The sequence below is a fragment of the Vipera berus genome (assembly GCF_964194415.1).
Source record: "Vipera berus genome assembly, chromosome: 1".
NCBI classification, from domain to species: Eukaryota; Metazoa; Chordata; class Lepidosauria; order Squamata; family Viperidae; genus Vipera; species Vipera berus.
Window position 1 is genome coordinate 163,268,218 of NC_138202.1, and position 22,468 is coordinate 163,290,685.

At 36.9% G+C, this 22,468-nt stretch overlaps 1 protein-coding gene across 1 annotated transcript in view; it reads right to left on the reverse strand.

Annotated features, from left to right (window-relative positions):
• TTN (titin) overlaps positions 1-22,468 on the reverse strand; it is a 314,129-nt gene that overhangs the window by 244,767 nt on the left and 46,894 nt on the right. The window contains exons 34-45 of the mRNA XM_081340361.1: positions 20,765-21,025; positions 17,353-17,616; positions 16,460-16,720; positions 16,092-16,352; positions 15,439-15,699; positions 13,375-13,516; positions 11,833-11,998; positions 8,929-9,160; positions 7,852-8,136; positions 7,610-7,735; positions 6,127-6,315; positions 969-1,025 (exon numbers count right to left, since the gene is read on the reverse strand). Coding sequence (XP_081196487.1) covers positions 969-1,025; positions 6,127-6,315; positions 7,610-7,735; positions 7,852-8,136; positions 8,929-9,160; positions 11,833-11,998; positions 13,375-13,516; positions 15,439-15,699; positions 16,092-16,352; positions 16,460-16,720; positions 17,353-17,616; positions 20,765-21,025 — 2,505 coding nt within the window. The remainder of the gene's footprint in view (positions 1-968; positions 1,026-6,126; positions 6,316-7,609; positions 7,736-7,851; positions 8,137-8,928; positions 9,161-11,832; positions 11,999-13,374; positions 13,517-15,438; positions 15,700-16,091; positions 16,353-16,459; positions 16,721-17,352; positions 17,617-20,764; positions 21,026-22,468) is intronic.

The window sequence follows — 22,468 nt, forward strand, 5'->3', positions numbered from 1 at the left end:
ACAAATTCATCCCAAATACATAAAAAAATTCACTCACCATATTTGTTCGAATAAACGCAACACTTGCTCTGTTTTAATGATTCTGACTTGAAAATCGTTCAGTGTCGGTTCTTTCTTCCAACTGTGGAAAATTTCTTCAGCAACAAGTAAAAATGAATCTCAAAAGGACATGGTCTCGTGAGTGCATGTTTTACCGCCCCAAAAGCTTTTTTTTATTTAGTTTATATGTTTTGTTTGCAAAGGGGGGAAAGATTCTTACCTGACTTGCAGACAGTAGAATAAACGCCCTTTCTGAGCTCTTTGTGAGTTACGATGGCCAAACAATTTAAAAAGATTATTTTCAAAACTGTTAAAAATTAACTATAAGTAATTTACTAAAATCAGAAGGCGTTTATTCGAACTAATACAGCTGCTAACCTCACAATGTAATGCAAAAGGAGAAAAGAAAGAAAAAAGGAGCAAGCAACAATAACCAACTATTCTATCTGCAAGCCAAGGTAAGAAATCTACTGTGGAGAATTAAATGCATACAACAGGAGGGCACAATGAAAATCGGTCACTTTATCCTCTTGCATAAAACCATTTCATAAACAAATGCCACCCCAATTTTACTGACCAATTAATGTTACAGAACTAATATATTTTAAATTATTATTAGAAATTCAGTGGAATTTTAAGGGTCCTCATGCATTAGAAGGAGATACGTAAAAGGAAAGCTTTTGCAACCAGCTGCATAGCATGTACTGAAAATAAAAATGGCAAATCTATGAAATGAAAGCTTTAAATGTACTTTAAAACTCATACTTTTTTGTAGTGCAAAATGTCTAGAGCATATTTAAACACAAAACCCCCCCCAAAACATGCAGCATATTTGGATGTCTCAGAGTAAATTTTGCTTTTATAGGCTTTTTAAAGTGGTCATTGAACTTTTACGCTAAATGTAGCATAACATCCCTTTGAAACTGTACCTTTAACTTCCATTTCAATCTGCTGCTCTATCTTCTCCTGAATAACCTTTTCCAGATCTGTAATAAAGAAAGGAAGAAAGAAACACTTGAACGCTATGATAGAACCACCACTTCATGATGCATTGCTATAAGAAAAAGAAATCGCACAAACATACAGACACGTGCATGCCAGGAAATGCCCAGTAAGTCTATGAAAAGTGAAAATAAAGAGTGTTCTATTCATCCACATTATAAAAGCATTTTCCCCCCCTTCTTTTGGGGTGGGGTAATTCAACATGCCTTTAACATGCCTTTAATAACGTGACGAAAATATTCATTGATCCACAGTTGTTTTACAGTATATATATATATATATATATTTATATCATGTATTGAGAAGCAAGCAGGTTTTCAGTGCAGGAGGAGATTGTATATGGAAGGAACATGCAGTTGCCAACCTGTCACTCTCAGATGTGTGCTGCACTCGGCTTGTCCTGCAGAATTAATTATTCTGCACTTGTATATACCTCTCTGATTCTCATTAACATTCAGTAATTTTAAACTGCATAGGGGACCATCATGTCTTAAAGAGCATAATGCAGACTCCTCAACTATTAACTGATTATATAGCCAGATGACACAAGGTGTGGGAACACCTTTAATTAGACAGAAAAGTGAGACACCATCTCCTTCTTTGACCAAGGTTTCTGGGGGCAGAGTTTCAAGGAAGACTGGTACAATGCCATTAGGCTCTGCTGTGTCTTCTTCACGTGGCACTAGGTCAGGATAATAATCTTGGATCCTCTGCTTGGTGGTTTGAGCTGAAGATACTGTCACACTTGAAGTTTCTTTGAAGGCCTCTTCCTTGTATTCAGAGGCTGCTTTAAACTGAGACTCTTTGACTGATTTTATACTTTTAGTATCTGATTCAAGGGTAATTTTTGTTACTGTCCTGGCTTGCGCTTCTTTAGCTAGGTAAGAATAAAGTTAGGATAAGGTTAGAGGTTTTGTAACACTCAAATTCTCAATTTAGAAAGATACATATACATATAAAATTATTAGTATGGCGTGAAATGCTCAGCATGTTAGTGTAAGAGCAGCGATATTATTCCATTTACTATTCTGTTCCACATTTAAGGGTTCGGCTCATTTTAGGCAAAATGTCTGTCATCGTCCCTTGAATTTGTTCCATTGATATCAGAGGAACTAGAACAGATTCATGTTAGATTTATAAATATATTTTTGTATGCTTTCTTGTTGCTGTTTCAGTTCTTTCAGCTACATTATGGTACTAACCATACTGAAAAGGAAATAGGGATTCAATCACAATAAAAGGCTTAACAGAAATATCATCTGATGTGGAACAGAAAAGAAAGGAAAAGTAATTGGCATTTGGGTTGATTACATTTCAGATCTGAGATTCTGATTTTGAAAGAAAATCTGTATAGATATTAACAGAAAAAAGTGTTCATTAAAAAAACACAAGTTATATAAATTAAACATACTTCAGAGCATGATTACATCTGCTTAATAACAGTATCTGCCAAAGCGAGAACAGCTAAATTAAAGGTTAATTTTCTGATAAATATTAATTTTCAAAATCTAATCCTTGTATTTTACTTCATACAGAACACTTTTCAATTTCCTGGACAGATTAAATCTTCTTTTTGAAAAAGAATACAATAGTGTTGAAATTTGCTGCAAAGAGGCATGAAAGCAAGTTACATAGATTAAATAGGCATGCACTTATTTTATGAATCAAGCCCTAAAGATAGAGGCTGGATGGAAAATGGGACAGAAAATTAAGACTAAATGAAATGCTAGTACTGAAGCAATAGGTACTGAGGGGATGAGCTGTAATGAGGTTAAGTAACACAATGTTAAAAATCAGAATAACCACCTTCTACGGTTAGTATAGCAGCTGTCGTTACTTCTCCATAGTCGTTACGAACAGTACAGCTATATAATCCTTGATCTAGAAGTTGGATGTCAACGATGGTGAGGAACAGAACAGTTCCACTTTGTGACACTCTTATTCTTGTGGACTCTTGAAGCATTTCTCCATTGTGGGTCCATAAAACAACATGAAAGTTCTCGCTTTCAAAAGCACATATAAACTGAGCAGTGTCACCACATCCCACAGTGAGATCACGAAGCTTCAGAAGAATCTTTGGAGCAGTCTCTCTTTCTACTTGACTTGCGGTTTTACCTATTTTGGCACTTTCTGATTTCTGAGTTATGACTGTCGACTGGAGCATTCCTGCTTCTTCCCCAGCTGCAGCTTTCCAGGTTGAAGTTCCACCAAACACCTGCACAAGCATTTCTTTTGAAGGCTCTTGCATTGACTGAATTTCTTTTACATAAACTTGGCTTTCCTTCTTTGCAAAAGGGGAAGCAATGTAAAGTTCTGATTTGTCCTGGACAGATTTCCTTACATCTTTCCCAGAACTTTGCCTATCTAGGGCTTGCACTGTGTAATCAAGTAACAAAACATATGATTAATACTGAATTCCCTTTAAATTGCCCAGTTTAAAAACAAAATTATATATCACAAGATGAGGGGAACAAAACATGGCATCTTCTTTGGTATGGCCGGCATGCCAGGTGCATTCGTTAGGGCACTTTTGGTACGAAGCATCATACATAAGAAACTCCAGCCACAAAATGAAGGATGAATGAAAAATGAAGGGTGTTCATGCTGATAGGATGGGCATTGGTCTCTTCTGTTCATGGCGACATTGTCCATGGCAATCTGAAGGTGGTTACGATCCCCAAAGAGAACAACTGTCATCTCTCATTTGGTCCCCATGTTTTCCTTTTAAAAACCGAGTAGAGCAAACCTCAGAGAATTTGACCAACTGCCAACACCTCCCTATCTCGAAGTGTGCCTCTATTTAGTTTTATAAATCAGGAGCTGACTCTGGAATACAGAGCTAGGAAGGCAAATGCTAAAACAATTGTACACTTGAAAGAAGAGGAAAGAAGAGTGCTTTATTTGGTTACTGCTAGACTTTTGCCCACATTAGTGACGGTGCATCTAAAGAGGTGTGAAGTGAGGAAAAGGGGGTCATTAGTCACAGTCTGGAACGTGTGGTTTATGCAACAAACTGAATCCCTAGGAAGAAAAAAATGGGGCTTTACCTTCAGTGGTCACTGTAAGTGTAGCTGTGCAAGTTGCATCTCCAGCACTATTTCTGGCTTGGCAAGAGTACTGCCCAGCATGTTCTGAGAAAGCATCTACTATTATCAATATGGCCGTGCCGGTCGACTCATCAAAATGGAAAACTACATCTTTGGATGGCAACATTAGCTGCTGGTTATGAAACCAGAGGATCTCTGGGCTTGGCCTGGCAGAAAGCCTGGCTTGGAATCTGACTGTTTCCCCGCTGCATACGCTACAGCTTGAAATGGGCTGGATAAAGACGGGCCTTTGGCCAATGGATTCCTTCTTAATGGAAACAGATGAAGAAACATGCCTTTGGGAATAGGAGGTACCTTCTTCAACCTTAAACCCTGAAAAGAAGCATGTCATCTTTTAATGGCTTACACCTACTCAGCATTCTCTTGTTCTCCTCCCAGGCTTCCACTATACTACTCCTTTCCCTGCTGACAACATTTATCATTGAAACAAAACAAAAAATTGGGATTCGGTATGGGAGCAAAGGTCTCAAGTCTCCCATCCGATTATTGCTTTTGACAAATACGCACACCTGATTGATGAGTGACTGTTTTCCCTAAATTCCTCTGGCTAAAGATGTGGTATAAACCTAGGAACATTACCAACAGAATTCCTTCTTTGTCTTTTGAAACACACTGCAGTGCTAATGTAACTATTTACGCTCAAGTGGGCATTCCTTGTCCTGTTTGTCTTACATAAGTTGAATTTCATTCATATTAACAATGCCTAACTAGTCCAGGCAGCAACCAGGAGCAACATTAACTCAAAGTCAACATTGACCACGTATACATATACATGAGGGTAGGTCAGCACTGACCATGTGGTATATATAATCAACATTGACCATATATGAGCACACATCACAGCCATCCAATATTGACCATGATGTATATATATATTCAACATTGATTATATACACCTACATACATCATGGCAGGTCAACACCGACCACGATGTCTATATAATCAGCATTGATTATATATACACATACAGTACACCATAACATAAATCCAAACATATCCAGAGTGCCTTGGACATGCTTTCTGGGATATCTGAACCAAATTCTCTGAACAGCCAATACTCCCATGCTCTATTTGGGAAGACTGAATTATGATGTTTTGAGAATGATTATAATAACATTACTGAATTTATGCTTTCTAAAATAAATTAAGGATCTAATCTATCCACTATGTTCCATATTTCTCTATATACTGCACCACAGTTCTTGTCAGTTTACATGGGTCAAAATACACATTTTTACTTATATGCCCATTTTGAGAGGAAACACACACACTGAAACACATATTATGTACTGTTTGGACAAGAATTTTTTTAAAGTGCAGATTAATATGGAAATGTAACAAAATTACAGATGTAAACATGCAGACCAGAAAGAGGCATTTTTCTCATCCTCCGAAACTCCTTTTCAAACTCATCTTAGATCAGCTTTTGCACACTAAGATGGCAAAAAAAGAAAAATAATCCTATGTCTTCCCTTTCTTGTATTTATAATAGTGCAAAATTTTTAGTGTAAGCATTTTGTATCCAGAAAAAGCATCTTTGGGCTGTTACTTTTGAACAACAGCACCCAATGGATAAAGTAGTTTCAACATTGAAAGTGCAAAATAAAATGATAGACTAAAGCTAGGAAGTCAGCAGACTTCTCTGGATTCTGCTTGCTTGCTTTTAGTTATGGAATTGGAAAAAAAATGGTCATGGTGAAGAGGATCTTTAAAATGCTCTTTTTGGTCCAGGCCAAAGGCTAATTGGAAACAGAATGGAAGAGTGAAATGAATGGAAAACTGAAACAATGTGAAGAGGGCAAAGCTTATACCTTGGGGAGAACATGGATACTGTGGACATCAGACATGGGAGTGATTATTTGGATTAGAAATAATGAACGTGAAAGACAATTACATGTAGGTTTATGAATGGGTATGAATAAGTTTAAACCCATGCAAATTTATGCAGGACAGGTTCTGTGTAGACAAGACATTGTACCTTCCAGCCTGAGAGTAGCTGTACTTGACACCTGGCCAACAGAATTGCTGGCAACAAAGGTGTAAATTCCTTCATCTTCTGGGTAAGCTTCTGCAATCTCCAGCTGATATGTGTCTTCAAACTGGGTCATCCTAAAGAAGCGGGATGGCTTGATTTCTTTGTCTTTGCTATACCACGATATTTTGAGGTCTGTTCCAGTGGAAATAAAATGTGAAAGAAAGAAAAAATAACTTTCAGGGTTTTTTGTGTGTCATTCTTAATAAGGAAACTAACGAAAACCCAGGGATCTTGTTATGGGTTAGAATTAAAATGGATATTGAATATTAAAACCCCATACTGAGATCTTCCCACTCTCTTACTGCCTTTGCATTGTTTTCCCACATGTCCTTCTTCCGGCAAGTAGCTACCAATATATGGAACCATTCTTTGCAAAGCTTGTTAAAATTTGACAGCAGACACAAGGCAATTTAAGTAGCAGCTATAGTCAGAGTATCATGTAATATTCTGTTTCTACACCCCTCCAGATATACTGGGACAGCAACTCATCCAATTGCCAGTTTGTGGATTTATGGAAGACTGGTGCAGGCTAATTAAGCAAAGATGCAATTATCCTCATTCTCCATTACAACTAACATTTCAGTAAGCAGGATAAATGATCATATGAACAACTATAGGATTTCTTCCCTGTTCCTCTTTAAATTGCTCTCAAAGCAGTTCCTCACTTCTTCCACTTTTATGATAAGAGACACATGACATTCCTATCTCCTTTTAAAAAGTTGTTAATTTTTAGGACACAGGATTAGTTCTTTCCTGATAATTACTTTTGAACTTAAAGAGATTTGCTCCTGTTCTGACATGTGTACAACTTTTGTAACTAAGAAGGTACTGTAAGCAATCAGAGAGACGGCCTTGAGGGAAATAGGCAAGACCTATTAATATTAGTAAAGAGGGCCGAAAATTCCTTATGTTCTGGGAAACAAGATAATGTTTGGAAGAGACTCAGACAGGTTTTTAAAAGGAAGGACTGTGTTTTTTTCACTGAGTTAATAATGCTTTACATTACAGGGAAAATTTTAGTTAGCTGATTAGGTAGATAACAGATGATAGATAGATAGATAGATAGATAGATAGATAGATAGATAGATAGATAGATAGATAGATAGATAGATAGATAGATGGCTTTTTTTCCTCATAGAACGCTCAGAACGGAGTTCCGGCACCTTTTTGGGATGGAACCTTGTAGGGTAGGCAAGGCGGGTTGTATGACATGTGTGAGTTCCGGCACCTTTTTCTTTTACAAAAAAAGCACTGCATAGATAGATAGATAGATAGATAGATAGATAGATAGATAGATAGATAGATAGATAGATAGATAGATAGATAGATAGATAGATAGATAGATAGATAGAGTTATATCTGTATCATTTAGAGAAGCTTGATTTCAACTGAAAGTTTTGTCTTCAGATTAAAGAATACAACTGACCTGTCCCGATAACTCTGCACTGAAAGTAAGTGGATTGTCCCTCAGATGTAATAGCATCACGAAGCGGTGTAATAATGGTAGGTGGGTAAACTGGCACTTCTACGTCAGGAGAAACAACTTCTGGGACTAAAGGAAAAAAAATTTTTTAAAGCGATGGTTAGCTTTCTACGGAAAAGCACCCATAATACCAGATGGACAAGGCATTTCAGAGAGCCTTGAGACAGAGAACTGCAAGAACTTGCCTTCCACTGAAAGGGATGCTGAAGAGGTGGCAACGCCATAGTCATTCTTTGCCTCAATTGTGTAAATGGCAGCATCTTCAGGGAAAGACTCAATCAGCAACAAGGTGTACTCTTGGGCATCATGAAGGAACTTTACTTTAAAGCCTGGAGAAAGAGGCTGCTCATCTTTGTACCAGAAAATCTTGGGCTGAGGTGTGCCTGACACAATAGCACAGAATCTGGCAGGTTTCCCAGATTCCACAGTGGCCGGCTGAAGCTCCTTTACAATGTTAGGGGGCTCAGGTGCTGAAAATCAAACGAGAAATCATCATCCTCCACATCTGAATTTTTCTAGCATGGTTCATTCTATTTTGACATTAATCTGAATTAATCTCACGACATCTGAATTCAGCCACAAAACTTCTTAGGTGGTCTTCTCTAATATATGAAAAATAATTGTCAGGATAATGATTTAAAGGCTAAACAGCTTATGTAATGATGTAATGTAATGCAAAGTGGATAATGCAATAATAGGAATGACTCAGCAGGTGTATATATCCCTTTAAGAGCCTGAGTATAAAAAGGAAAACTTTGCTGGAGTCTTTATCTCTTGTCCATTTGACTGTTGTAATTGCTGTATATTGGCGTTTGCTGAATGACCACGTGTATGTATCTTGTTTCTAGTGCATATTGTGGATAGTGTGTGATAAAGCACAATTTAATACAAACCACTGTTTACTGTATTTACTCCTGGGTTACCTCAGCACAATAAGACTGTGCATGTTCTGACAATAATAAATACATGGATTGCACATCCACTTATTACTTGAATTATCTGTTCTCGGCAATTTACAAGTCTCTTAAATATAGAAAAATATACATTAGGAAAGAAGGCTATGATAGAACATTTCCACTGCTGTGAAGATTAGAATGCAGGAATGTGATATGGAGAACATAGACTAAAAAATAAGAGAATTTTTCTGCTCAATTGAATAGAAGTAAAAAGTAGCCTAGAAAGAGATCTAGAGCAAGTAACTTGTTCACATGGAGTGCAGGGATTAAAAAAAATATTTATATCAAAATAAACGTCTGTCTCACCATTTACATAAAGAGTGATGGAACTCCTATTTTTTCCAGCTAAAAAGGTATACTCTCCAGCGTCTGTATATCTCGTTTCTGTGATGATCATCTTATGGACACGTCTTTCCACCACATAATGATATCTTTCCTCAATCTGAAAATTGATCTCAATCCCATCCTTGTACCAGTGAGCATCAATGTCATCTTCATTGACCTCAAACTCCACAACAGCTCTCTGCCTCTCAAGAACCTGTCAGTTAAACAGAAAGACGACAACAGTTTTGTGAATAGAAACTATGTAACTAGTATTTTTTAGTTTTCAAATGGAAATGAAACTGGTTTGCCCTTGGCATCACATAAGATAGATGTATTACATTTTGAGCCATGCAAACAAAACAAGCACTGAATTTATTGAAGACTTGTATATTTCAATATTATGTTTCATTCTCATTTTTCAAATTCTTTTTATAAATGGAGGCCTTCATCAGAGTGTTTCACGCAGTATATTTCCTGTATTGCAGAATATATCTCATCTGATAATATTAGGTACATGTAAAAAACAGATGAACTTTAGTACAAAACTAGGATTCTAAAAATAAATTTCCTGGAAAAAGGCAGTCAGAAGATGAAAAGGTCACTTTGATTGGGTCCTTCTAATACACAGTGTGCTGTGTGAAGAATCTTATCTTATTCAATTTTAATTCTAAAGAAATGTAAAAATGTTCTTTCCAACAAAGAAAACATTAACTAGCCTAAATTAAATCTATCTGTGTTGATCAATACTTAAATATGGCAAGCAAAATTCAGAAAGACAGAAGGCAGATCAGTCTTAAAAATTCACCCAAGTGATATACAATGAAATATGATAATCCTTTATTGAAACGATTGTGTAAAATTTCATACATATGCATATGTGAATCCTACATCAATCATTTTTGCTGTTTTATTGCTTTCTTTTTTCTTTTACTATATTTTCCCTTTATGCTGTATTATTAAGTAACAGTAATTTAAAAAATTAAAAAAAATCAATCCTGGCCATGTGCTAATCCTAATTCATTTATTAATCAAGCTAAGAACTTGTATTTTATTATTTCTTTTGCATATTAAACTGAATTTTTAATTTCTTGCAGCCAAAACGATTAAAATATGTTGTATTTTTCCTATTTTCAAAATCATTTGCTCACATGCTTTCTAGCGGGTCAATAAAAATGCTCAAATGGAAGAAATGGTGGTATATGGGTTCAATTCAGCAAAATGTCTATTGTTTAAAAATCCTGACATAGTTTGAAAAATGTTCCTGAGAATATGTGGCAACCTATCTTAAGAACTCATAACTTTTCAGGATTCTGACTAATCTGGAAAAGGATATTTGTAATATGATCTAGGGTTGATATTTGGAATGCAAGATTTTCCAGCCTTGTCTGTGCCTTTCTCCTTTATTTAATTACCATAAAATGAAGCCAAGACAATTTTCCTAGGACCTAGGATCATTGTAATCATATAAAGCAGACATGTCAAACTTGTGATGTCACGTGACATCACATGACATATCGGAGCTTATTCTCCATTGCCAGCAATGGGGTGGGCACGGTTTCCTGCTGATGTGTCTGGCCCATGGGCCAGCAGTTTGACACCCCTGACATAAAGGATGTATTGTAGTCACATGATTACTTGATCAAGGTTCCCTTTCTGCATCCTTGATTCAAAATTGTATGGAAAACCAATAACTGTAGAGAATCTTCCTCTTTCAGACCTTCCCTTACAAATGAAATATAATCAAGACAAGTGATAAAGATGCTATAATGGTTCCACTCCCTCCATGAATGTAACAATAATAGGACTTTAGTGTCTTTCAAGTTGTATTAAAATAATGAGTGGGGATTTAAGAGAAAATGATAAAGTGCTCCTATCCAGGGCTGCTTCTGGAATGGAAAAAGGCCTTGCAGTAATGTTTAGGATATACATGGAATATTGTTTGAAGACTACAGAAGGGAAACAGATACCTTTGGTTTTTTCCCCCCATTCCACCTGATATAACCATTTAGTGATGAAAGTAACTTTTCTATTTATGGTATATTCTAATACTTCCAATCTTTTCCATATCTGCAGCTACAAAATCCTAGAAGTTGTAAGGTTCAAGTTAGCCAATTCTACTTCCCCACCCCCCACCCCATTTTCTTCTTTCTGTCCAGCATTCCAGAATCCTTGGAAGTCACAGGTCATATGTTCTTACTGGACTATTTATGAGGACTTCCTTCCTTCCTTCCTTCCTTCCTTCCTTCCTTCCTTCCTTCCTTCCTTCCTTCCTTCCTTCCTTCCTTCCTTCCTCCCATCCTCCCTCCCTCCTTCCCTTCCTGTTTTACAATACTGTTTAAACACTGGTGGGCTATCCAATTAGAATTTTTTGGTATGACATATTTATACCTATGTTCCTTTTCCAACACTAATATGTAACATTGACACAATATATGAAAACTAAAAGGATGCTCACAATATACATCACTATTCTTTAAAGATACTATAAAATATAAGATTTACTCATTTGTTTCACTTCCCTTGTGAATGACAGCAACTGTTATCGCTGAAGAAACAAGATATTGTTTCATTTAAAAGGCATCATGCTCATTATATATTAGCTATGCTCCCTCCTCTGGTTCTGCCAGTCCTTTGACATGCATTTTCAAAATAATAAAATATCAGATTTGGGGATGAGGCTCAGGCTAAATGTTCGGCTCTGAGCATCATCTCTTGTTACACTGAAGAAATCAAACATTCTTCCCAATCGCTTGAATGCACTTTTAAATTATACCTATATATTATTGCTGTATTGTAATCTGACTTTTTAACTGCATTGTCACATATTGTGTTGTGTATTATTGTAGGGTATCAATAATTCCTTTTATTAGACCTGAAATACCATACCTGAACATTTTTCTGGGGGCTTCTGATGTGAACATCACGTCCTTCCACTGCCAAATTAGCATTGGACATATTTCCTCCAGCCACTACTGTGTACTTCCCTGAATCAGAAATCTTTGTGGATGTAATCAGAAGACGATGAACAAACCTTTCCCGCTGAACTTTTACTCTAAAAGCAAATTCAGAAAAGGGAAAAAGAACTTTTAGAAAGTTGTTTTTAAAATATTTTAGAAAAGTCGGGGTGGCGCCATAAACCTCTGAAGTTCATAGTCAAAAAGAGCCAAGAAATGGCAGAAAATTGTTAGAGCTCTTAATTTGTAGGACTATGCATGAAACTAATCATGAACAGAGACCACAAATCACAGATAGTCCATTTATTTATTGATTGATTTATAACATTTATATGGCCTCCCGTATCACAAAAGGTGACTCTTTAATCCTTAAATGATCTAGAACAAGGGAGTCAAACTGCTGGCCCGCCAGCCGGATGCATCATAGTGAAACCGCGCCCACTCCATTGCCAGCAATTGCAAAAAAGTCACGATATATCGCGACACGTCATGTGACGTTGCGAGTTTGACACCCCTGATCTAGAACAAGTAAATATATTAACATATTAAATTCTTAATGCAGGGGATTTACAACTTTCACAACAGACAGCTCTTGAGTGCCTTTTTCCCCCCCCTGATACTCTCACTTCAGAACTTTCCCAAATAAAATCAATGCAAATCCAGCAGGAATGGAAGAGAAAAGCAATGGAAAACTAGTTTATGAGACTCAAATAGGTTTAACACAAGGTCTGTAAGCAGAAAAAAATATATATAATCCTAACATTTTTACTTCTGTGTGGGTATCAGATGCTCGTTATGGATTTTAGTTAAAATTGTTAAAAAAAATATCCTAATTTAATGAAGGATGATGTATAAGATCAGCTGGCTCATGGAAACTTTTTGTCTTTCTTGTCCTGTGACAACTCTCCGCTTACAGCAAGGAATCACTTCACAGTTCCCTACCCAAAAGATTGCAATAAATCCACTCAGATGGTAGATAGCATGGCTAGATTAAGTTAGGTAAGCAAAAGGTAGCATATTTTGCACTAACCAAAATGTTTTGGATGTGTTAGTTTTTCTTACTAATAAATTAAATAACTACTGATCAATTGTATTTTGTGATACCCATAATCAGCTGCCTCAAACAGCTGTTTTACTTTTCTTAAATTCTAAAATTAGCTTGTACATGAGACAAAGAGGAAGCTGCCCAGACTTGGAGGAGAAAATTAGCAATCAAAATAGAGGGATGTTTCTGCACTGATCCTAAAGTTCATGAAAGAAGAAAGGGGTTACAGCAATCAAGAATTCGGATTGATTTTTTTTGTTTTTCTGAGAGCTGACATGTTACAAACTTGAAAATTAGCTGAAGAGTTAGGCAGATTGGTCAAAACAAGATCTGAAATCTGATTCTAGACAGCTGCTGCATAGTTTTCATCAGTAGTTCACAAGCTGTGTGGGAACGTAATAAAGTTGATGCAACTCTTAAAGAAATTACCTGTCACCCAGCTGAAGTTCCTGCCCATCTTTCATCCACTGGACAGAAATGTCAGGTTCTGAGATTTCACATTCAAAAACGGCTCTTTTCTTCTCCACCACTTTAATATCTTTGATGTGTTTTCTAAATTCAATATGGCGGGCTAGAAAAAAGTTAATGCAAGCTGTTACCAATGGTTAATATGTGTCAAAAAGATAAATATTTATAAATTATATCTAATGTCATATGAAGCTCGCTTCTTTCTCCCCTTCCCCCTCCCCTTCAATGGCCTCTATAACTCACCCATCTATTCTGGAAAGTATCTAATACTCTAGAACAAATGGGGTGACACCTAGAAGTCGCAGGTAGAAGTGGAATCTGTTCTATTGGTAGATGGAGGCAATTAAAAACCACCTTATTTATGAAGTTACTACAATTTCTTTTTGTTCTGCACTGCATCCTGTCCTATTGACTTTACTTCCTTGTTTTTCTGCATTATTAATCATAGCAATTTACAATAATTTCTGGGCAGGAAGGAATGGATGACCCTTAATATTACATACAATTTTGAAAGCAGATAAGAATAATTTCAATGTAATCCAAACATATTTTTTGATTATATACAAATAGCTATTTCTAGTAACTGACTTCCAGTATAGGAAGTGCACTATAATTGCGCATTTTGTCTGCATTTGGACGTTCGTATCTTAGTTTAATTAGCCAAGAGATGAACAAGCCTTTTTGCCTGTAGCCAGACTGTTCTGCACGTTTGAACAAACCAGGAAGTCTCTCATTAACCATAGTTTTCTGTTTCAGCTTTTGATGATTGGATGATGGAACATAGGGCATTCCCTCCTTATTACATTCCATAAGGAAGACAAAACTGAAGAGAGAGGGATTTGGAAGTGGGTGAATGGATACATTTGGGGAGGTTCAGAGAAAAAGCTTAGGAAAGCTTTCAGCAGAGATACAAGGATATATTTGGTACCACAGAATTCAAGTACGGATTACAGACCTGTTACAGTATTAAAATAACCTGAATACAACCTATTTTAACTTACGTAATAAAAGTTATTTTTTTCTAGAATTAAATGTTAACAAAGGGAACCAGAGTCCTATATTTCACCTATATGTGACCTAACCATATTATCTCAATGACATAAAAAAGGAGAAAAAAGAGATTATATCAAGATTTAGTGGAGGTCTTCCTCTGATAGATTCTGTTGCAATTTCCCACAGTTAATGTGATTTTACCTTTCTTTTCAAGAGCAAAAAGATAAGAAAAAGCCATTCACAACTAAAGCAAAAATTATGGTCTCCTAGCATGGAATAAGACAGAGTATTCTAGAATGGGCTGGATCTGGAAGCGATGATTTTGTGGTTTATGAAAACTATGGTGAATTTGATGCTGCCTGGTTTAGTTACAGCTACCTGTGTTGGAAACAAGTTTAAGTTAAAAGGTAAAGGTAAAGGTTCCCCCGCACATGCGTGCTAGTCGTTTCCGACTCTAGGGGCCGGTGCTCATCTCCGTTTCAAAGCCGAAGAGCCAGCGCTTGTCCGAGGACATCTCCGTGGTCATGTGGCCGGCATGACTAGACGCCAAAGGCGCACGGAACGCTGTTACCTTCCCACCAGAGTGGTCCCTATTTTTCTACTTGCATTTTTACGTGCTTTCGAACTGCTAGGTTGGCAGAAGCTGGGACGAGTAACAGGCACTCACTCTGTTACATGGCACTCGGGATTCGACCCGCCAAACTGCCGACCTTCTGATCGACAAGCTCAGTGTCCTAACCCACTGAGCCACCGCGTCCCTTAAGTTTAAGTTATAGCTTATCAATTCAATATATGCTGATACATATAGTTCATTGTTGACTAATGTTAGACCAGCTATTGAGACATATCCAGTATTGTGGTTTCTGAAAGCTAATCTATGATGAATCGGTGTGTGTTAGTTAAGGATCATGTGTAGGCCTTCCTTAATAATATGAATAAATGCAGCCTGAGTTCTGACTAGGTTGCTCCCCTCCCTGAACACATTTATATAAACAAGCTAAGAATTATAAAGTGTACAAAAAGAAGGAATACCTTCCACATATAAAGTTGCTGCCGATGCTGCTTGGCCAGCAACAAACGTGTATTCAGCAGCGTCTCCGAAATGGACATTCCTTATTGAGAGTGAATGTGTAAGTTTCTTCGTCCGGATCTGGCATCGGTCTGTGGACTTTATTTCCACCCCATTCTTCAACCATTTATATGTGATGCCTTCATAATTCACAGTGACTTCAAAAGTGATTGTATCTTTCTCTTCTGCATTGATGTCTTTCAGCATAGACGTAATCAGGACAGCTGTGGGAAAGAAATAACCAGTGCAAGATTGATTCAGTGTTCTTGAGCTAAATAACTGATTAGGATTAGTGGCTAATAATAACAGATATTTAGGATCGCAGCAATGTATAACTGGAGGAATAAAAACTAATTGTTCAAATCCTTCCCCCAAGGAAGGTTTGTTTATTTGTTTGCTACTTTCATCCTTCAACTGTGGCATGATTGGAATGGCCACCAAGAAACATAGGGACTCCCCACTAAGTATGATCAACTCTCAGACCAAAGGAAAGCAACCCATTTCTGCTCTAGAAGTCCATCTTTTGCTTGCTCAAGCTTTCGTTCAAGATGCTTTGCTGGCCTGATCACCTTTGCTTCTACAAAATATCCTTCCCTCTTTACAGTTACAAACTTACGTTTGACAGTTAAGGTTGCGCTAACTTTGTCATTCCCACAGATGAAGGTGTATTCCGCAGAATCTTCACTGCTGGTATTCACGATGTTGAGCTGGTGGAGTTTCCCCTGAACAACGATTTTAAACTTCTCGCTCATTTCAATTTCCACTCCGTTCTTCAGCCACACGGAAGGTACATTGAAATGAGACACCTCGCACTCAAAAGAGGCAGTTTTAGTCTCTGGGACTTCAATATTTTTCATGGTCTTTGTAATGTGCACCGCTGTGGAAGGTAATTTTAAAAAGTAAAGTGAGACAGAGCTCTTCAAGTGTGACGTTTGCTAATGGCACTTAAAATCTATTTTAGGCAGAAGCTTAAAAAAAACTTACTTTCCACAAAGAGCTTAGCTTTGCACTCAAGCTGTCCCACAACTGCTGTGTATTCTCCAGCATCAGCAGGAGATATATTCTGCAGGGTCAGTTTGTGGACCTTCCTTTGAGAACTCAGTCTGCATTTGTCACTTGGTTTGAGCTCGACGTTTTTGTGGAACCATTTCACAGGCACAGCGTCATGAGAAACGCTCACTTCGAAGGAAACAACAGCGTTCTCCAGAGCAGTCACGTCCTTTGGTTTTTTAATGATTTTAACAGCTAAAGGGGGAAAAAGTTAGCAAACATTTAGATATGATACTTGACTTTAATTCCAACCAAGATATTGGCATTAGAAAAGGAACAAGTAGTAAGTGGCTTTTCAGGGTTGAAATTGAGGTGGTTGAAAGAGGCACCAATTGGCCATAAAAGAGCCTTGGTGGAGCAGTGGGCTAATGCCTCCTTAAGTAACACCAGCTGCCTGCAATTAGTGCAGGTTCGCATCCCACCAGGCTCAAGGTTGACTCAGCCTTCCATCCTTCCGAGGTAGGTAAAATGAGGACCCAGATTGTTGGGGGCAATAAGCTGACTTTGTAATAATGCCGCTTGGGAGGGGGGCGAAAACCCTAATAAGCAGGCATATACATAGAATGAAGGCTATTGCTAAGCACATTGGTTTGTGCTTAAATTGTAAGCCGCCCTGAGTCTTCGGAGAAGGGCGGGATATAAATGGGATTAAAATAAAAATTAAAAATAAATAAAATGCACATGTGCCATTACAATTATCTCTTTTTCTGAGAAGTAAGAGAGTGTGAATGAATACTATATGCATATTAAGAACAATTATGCTTTTTGTCCTTTGACTACTGGTATCAATGTCATCAAATTTACTCCCGTCTGCTTGATTGACTTACTTTCAACATGGAGTCTTGCATTTGCTCCTATTCTTCCCAGTTTAAAACCATAAACTGATTCATCGGCTACAGCACAGTTCTTCACTTTCAGTGTATAGGTGGTTCCCTCCACTTTGATTTCATATTTGTCACTAGTATGTAGCTCAACGCCATTTTTAATCCACTGAACACCTTTCACATCTGGGTGAGTAAGTTCTATTGAAAATACTGCATCCTGTGTTTCTGTCACAGTCAGGTTCTTTAGTGTCTTTTTGATCTTGACAGCTATTTAAAAAGAAGAGACACAGAATTATAAAATGAATGTCTAATGCAAATCTAATATTGTACCCAGACTTTATAATACAATGTGAAAAATAAGTGGGGAGCTGGTGATTCTCAGGACAGAAATGTCAGTTGTATGAACAATCATACAATGTGGGAAAGGCCTGAAGAAGACAAAATGAGCTTAGCTTTCTGTGGGCATAAGAAGAGAACTGAACACTCCCATTGATGAGGGACAATCAACCACTTAATACGTCTTCTGTTTAATTTATAATAAAGATTCTTATGTGGCTTCTGGTTCTGCGCAGCTAGTGCACCAGCCAAGGGATCAAGATGATCTGATCCCTACAGCTGACTTCTCTCTGTTTGGGGACCCTAAATGGGCCCAAAGCCACCCTGGAGAGGTGGCAAGGAAGGAGGGAAGCCCGCCGATCCTGGGGAGACGGTGGTCGATCCGGACATCTGAGGAAAACTCTTCCAAAACTGACAGAAGAAAGGCTAGTGTCATTTGTGAGTCTAACTCAATCTACATGCAGCCAAAGCCAAAAAGTACTAAACTAAGTGTGATTGTAAACAGCATGACTGAACAGGGTAAGAATATTGATTTTCTCTCTTCTACCTGACTGATTTCCTGAGAAAAAAAACAGAAGTAAAAATCCTCCAAAAGTGAAGGAGGGGTGTTGTGTTTGTTCCACCCTCCCCTAAACAGAACCGCCGAATTAAGTTTACGGGGGGGGGGAATTGAAGGATGGACTGGTGTTGACATCTAGTAGTGGATGAAAATACTGCCCTAAATATACAGCCCAGAAAGAGAAGCTTGTTGTCATGCCCTTCAGGGTGTTGATTAAACAAAGAGCAGCTGAACTATCTGCAAAGTGAGAACTACAAAACTTAGAACAAATTGACCTTCCTGGATTATAAATATTTTTTAAATTGTGACTTTAAAGTGATTGGCAGAGAAAGGACTTTTGGTCATTATGGAGCATCAGAAATTGCCCGAAAGAACATCAAGAAAAAATAAATACTTACCAGGAGGAAATGTTTGTTTTGTTACAACAAATGCAAATGATATTAACTTCAAACCATGAGGAAATTGAAAATGAATTTGAAAAGTTAAATGAATACATTCTCAGTTTAACATCACAAAAATCAAATGATCAGAAAACAAAGAGAGAGAGAGAGATCAAGTAAAGAAAGACAACTGAATATAAGCTAGTGGGGACTCAAGTGGAGAAGGACTTACAAGAAACATTGAACATTGAAAAGATAACTCTAAGATCACAAAGTAAATTTGAGGATAAGGAAAAAGATTTGACAAAATGGATTGCTGATCCATTGGGAGTATCACAAGAAATGGGGAGACAAGGGATGATGACAAAAATCTTCAATGAATATGAAGGGGCAAAATCTTTTTACAAAGACATGATGTTTGATTTGTCTACTATATCCACAACATTTACAAGATTATGGAAAGACTCTTTAATGCAATGGAATATATTGATTGGGAGAGATGCTTGGCAAAAGAAGAAGGCTAAAGTGAGAATTGAGGAATTAAATGATGGGGTGTATCAGAAGGAATATTTAAAAATTAAACACTTGTTTGAATATGGCTGAAGAAATTGAAAGATTTTAGTTTAAGATGGATGAACTCTCTAAGTAAGACAGTATCTTTTTTTCTTTTCTTTTTCGATATGAGAACTATAAAAATGTGTGGGATGATTAATATAAAGGAAATGTTTTAGATATTTAAATGTAATTGATTTTAAGAAAATTCCAATGGATAACTAAAAATGGGAAAAAATGTTTTGAATAGAGTTAAAAGATTAGATGATTGGATTTATTAAATGGAACATTTAAAGATTAAAGTAAAAAGAACAGAAAGAATTTGGAAATAAGTGTATACTAATTCAAGAGGGATACATATTTTAAGTAGTATATTATTTTCTTTTTTCTTCTCCTTTTTTCTTATTTTCCTTTTTTTTCTTTTTCTCTCTCACCTTTTCTTTTTCTATGTCTTTCTTTTGTGTCTTTTTCTTATTTTTTAAGATATGAAAATAGATTTAAATACTTTAAGGTAATTAATTCTGGGAAAATTTTAACCAGTAGAAATGTTTTGAACATTGTAGGGAAAATAAATTTAAATAAGAATTGTAAACAGGATTTGTGATGAGGTAACCAAGATGACCAGATAGAAAAGAAGCATAATATTGATGAGATTATTATTGGTAGAAATTTTAGAAAATCTTTATATTTACGGTAATTGTTACCTATCAAATTAATAAGAATTGTATTAATTTACGTTGTAAAGAGAATATTATTGGAAGAAGAGAAAATCAAGCAAATTTAGAATGTGGATTTTGGAATATAGAAATTAACCATTAGTGATTACTTTGTAAATAAAAAAACCCAGACAACACGCTGTTTACCAAATATCAAGAAGTTTATATTAATTTTTTTTAAAAAAAAGATTCTTATCTCATCATGTTTTGCCAAGTGTCTGAGAGAATTTATCTAAACCCAAGCCTAGCAGTCTAATTAAACTATGTATAATCGGGGGGCTAAGATGTACAGCTAAAGCTTAGCCTATGAGGGTCTATGAGGTACAAAGGGAGCAACAGCTTTCTCCCACTTGCTCATAGAAACTGCTCTGCTCAGTTTTTGGTGATTATCTCCTTCCTTCTCATTCTTTCCCCCACACAGGCTATTTCATTCTGAATGGACCTTCAGAAGAGAATTTGGGTGGGCCTTAGAGAGATTGGAATAGGGTGGTCACCTTTTACTATCCCCACCTAACCCCCACTCAACACTTCTTAAAATCCATTTTGTGTTACGCTCTTTTTCTTCTTTCTATGCAGTGAATGAAGCTTATATCTCATACTTCTTTGTCTAATACTGCCTTCTATCTGCTTCAAATGGAACATTTAAAAAAAAATCCCATTTCACTTAGGAACTCAAGATGGAACTAACAATGTTAGATTTTGACATTAAAAATACCGAATACACCTATACATATCCACTCAAAAATAAATTCACTGTGTTCGGAGATATATCTATTTAGAACCACAGTCTCAAATTCCAGGAAAAAAAAATCAAGAATCAAGTAAGACTACAAATACATGATATCTGAGATGACATTTCCTTAATTACTTACTTTCAACCTTCAGTTTAGCTGATGTTTTTGAAGATGCCACTCGGAAGGTATATTCCCCAACATCATCCAATTTGCTGATTGGGATAATAAGTCTCCGCTTCAACCCATCAGATTCGCTTTTGCAACGGTCTGTCATAGTAAGCGGCTTTCCATCTTTCAGCCATTGGCCTACAGACTCAGGATTGGCTACTTCACATTCAAAAACAGCTTTCTGGGATTCAGCTACTGTGAGATCAGTAAGGGGTTTTGAAATGGCACCACCTGTGAAAGAAAGGCAAAAGCAAACAGTTTATCTGCAGAATACGTCTTCAATTTAACTCCACTTTCATTTTATTTTTATTTATTTATTTGGTTTTTATAGCCCCCCCCAGGAAACGACTCTGTGCGGTTCACAATTCAGAAACATATACTACAGTTAAAATCTGAAAAACATTTTAAAACAATAAAAACAGTAAAAACACAAAAACCATTAAAACACCTAGTTAGAGTAGGTGCAAGCAAGACTTCTGTCCTGTTAACAAGTCAGCCAGGGAGACCTTGGAGCATGTGGTGCACCAAACTCAGGAGCATAGCCAGCTCTTTAAACAATACGGAAGGCTAACAGGGTTGAGCCCATTCTAATCTCCGAAGGGAGGATGTTCCACAGAGCAGGGGCTGCTACGGGAAAAGCTTGTCAGCTGACATTATTTGGGTGATGGGATCTGCAACATGCCCCTCCTATTTGATCTAATTGGATGGGCAGGAACTCTTCAAAAAAGACTGTCCCTCAGGGACCCTCCCAAGCCACGTGGTAACTCTTTTTCATGTGGCAATTCCTATCTATAAAAGCAGTAAGGTTCTGTTATGATACTTGGGCCTAAATCTCTTAGATATAGCTGCCTTCTCAGATGTCTGATATGAAATGGCAAAAAAGGTTAATTTTCAGTTTTATTGCTTGAGAAGATTTTTCCATCTAGGTGCTAAAATTACTTAGGTGACCTTAGATACTGTGAGGAGCTATCGTTGCTGGAATACATAGGGCTGGCTCTATTCGTAAATAGAAATGGCCTTCTAAGATGTACTCCACAGCTTTGCAACATACTCTGTGGAAAGGTGGTCATAAAGAAGGAAAATGAAATGTTAATGGAACTGCACTACACTTGGCTGGATTTGGAGAGGTGCACAATCAGCAGCTTTCAAAGGCCTTGGATACTGCCCCTAAAGACTTGCAAAAGTTTTTCCAGACTTGCAGTGTTTAATGTGTAAACTGGATTATTAAATTTAATATTATTAAATGGATGGTTGGCAAGTATTCCTATTGCTTATATTTCATTTTACTTAAAAATAATACTAACCTAAAGGGATCATTTTTGGTTTTGGTATACATGTTGCAATATAGCCAAGGCACACCACTCAAAAGTAGGGTGCAACCTTCACCCCCACAAAATTGTGCATCCCTAACTATGATAGCCATGTAATAATTTCCTCCCCAATGTTCCCAGGGGACATGATAGAAAATGAAAACTAAGTAAAAAAAAGGGAAGTGATATATTCAAACACTGAAAATTAAAAGTCATATTAAAAGCTGTTGTCCTATATTACCCACCTGCAATTGTCCAAAAGGTACCTGGCTCTTTCAGTGAATTTGGAAGGTTCTGGAAGATTGCTTCCATTAGGAATGTTAAAGAATATTCTGACACTTTATCGCCTAAATTCACCCTGAAT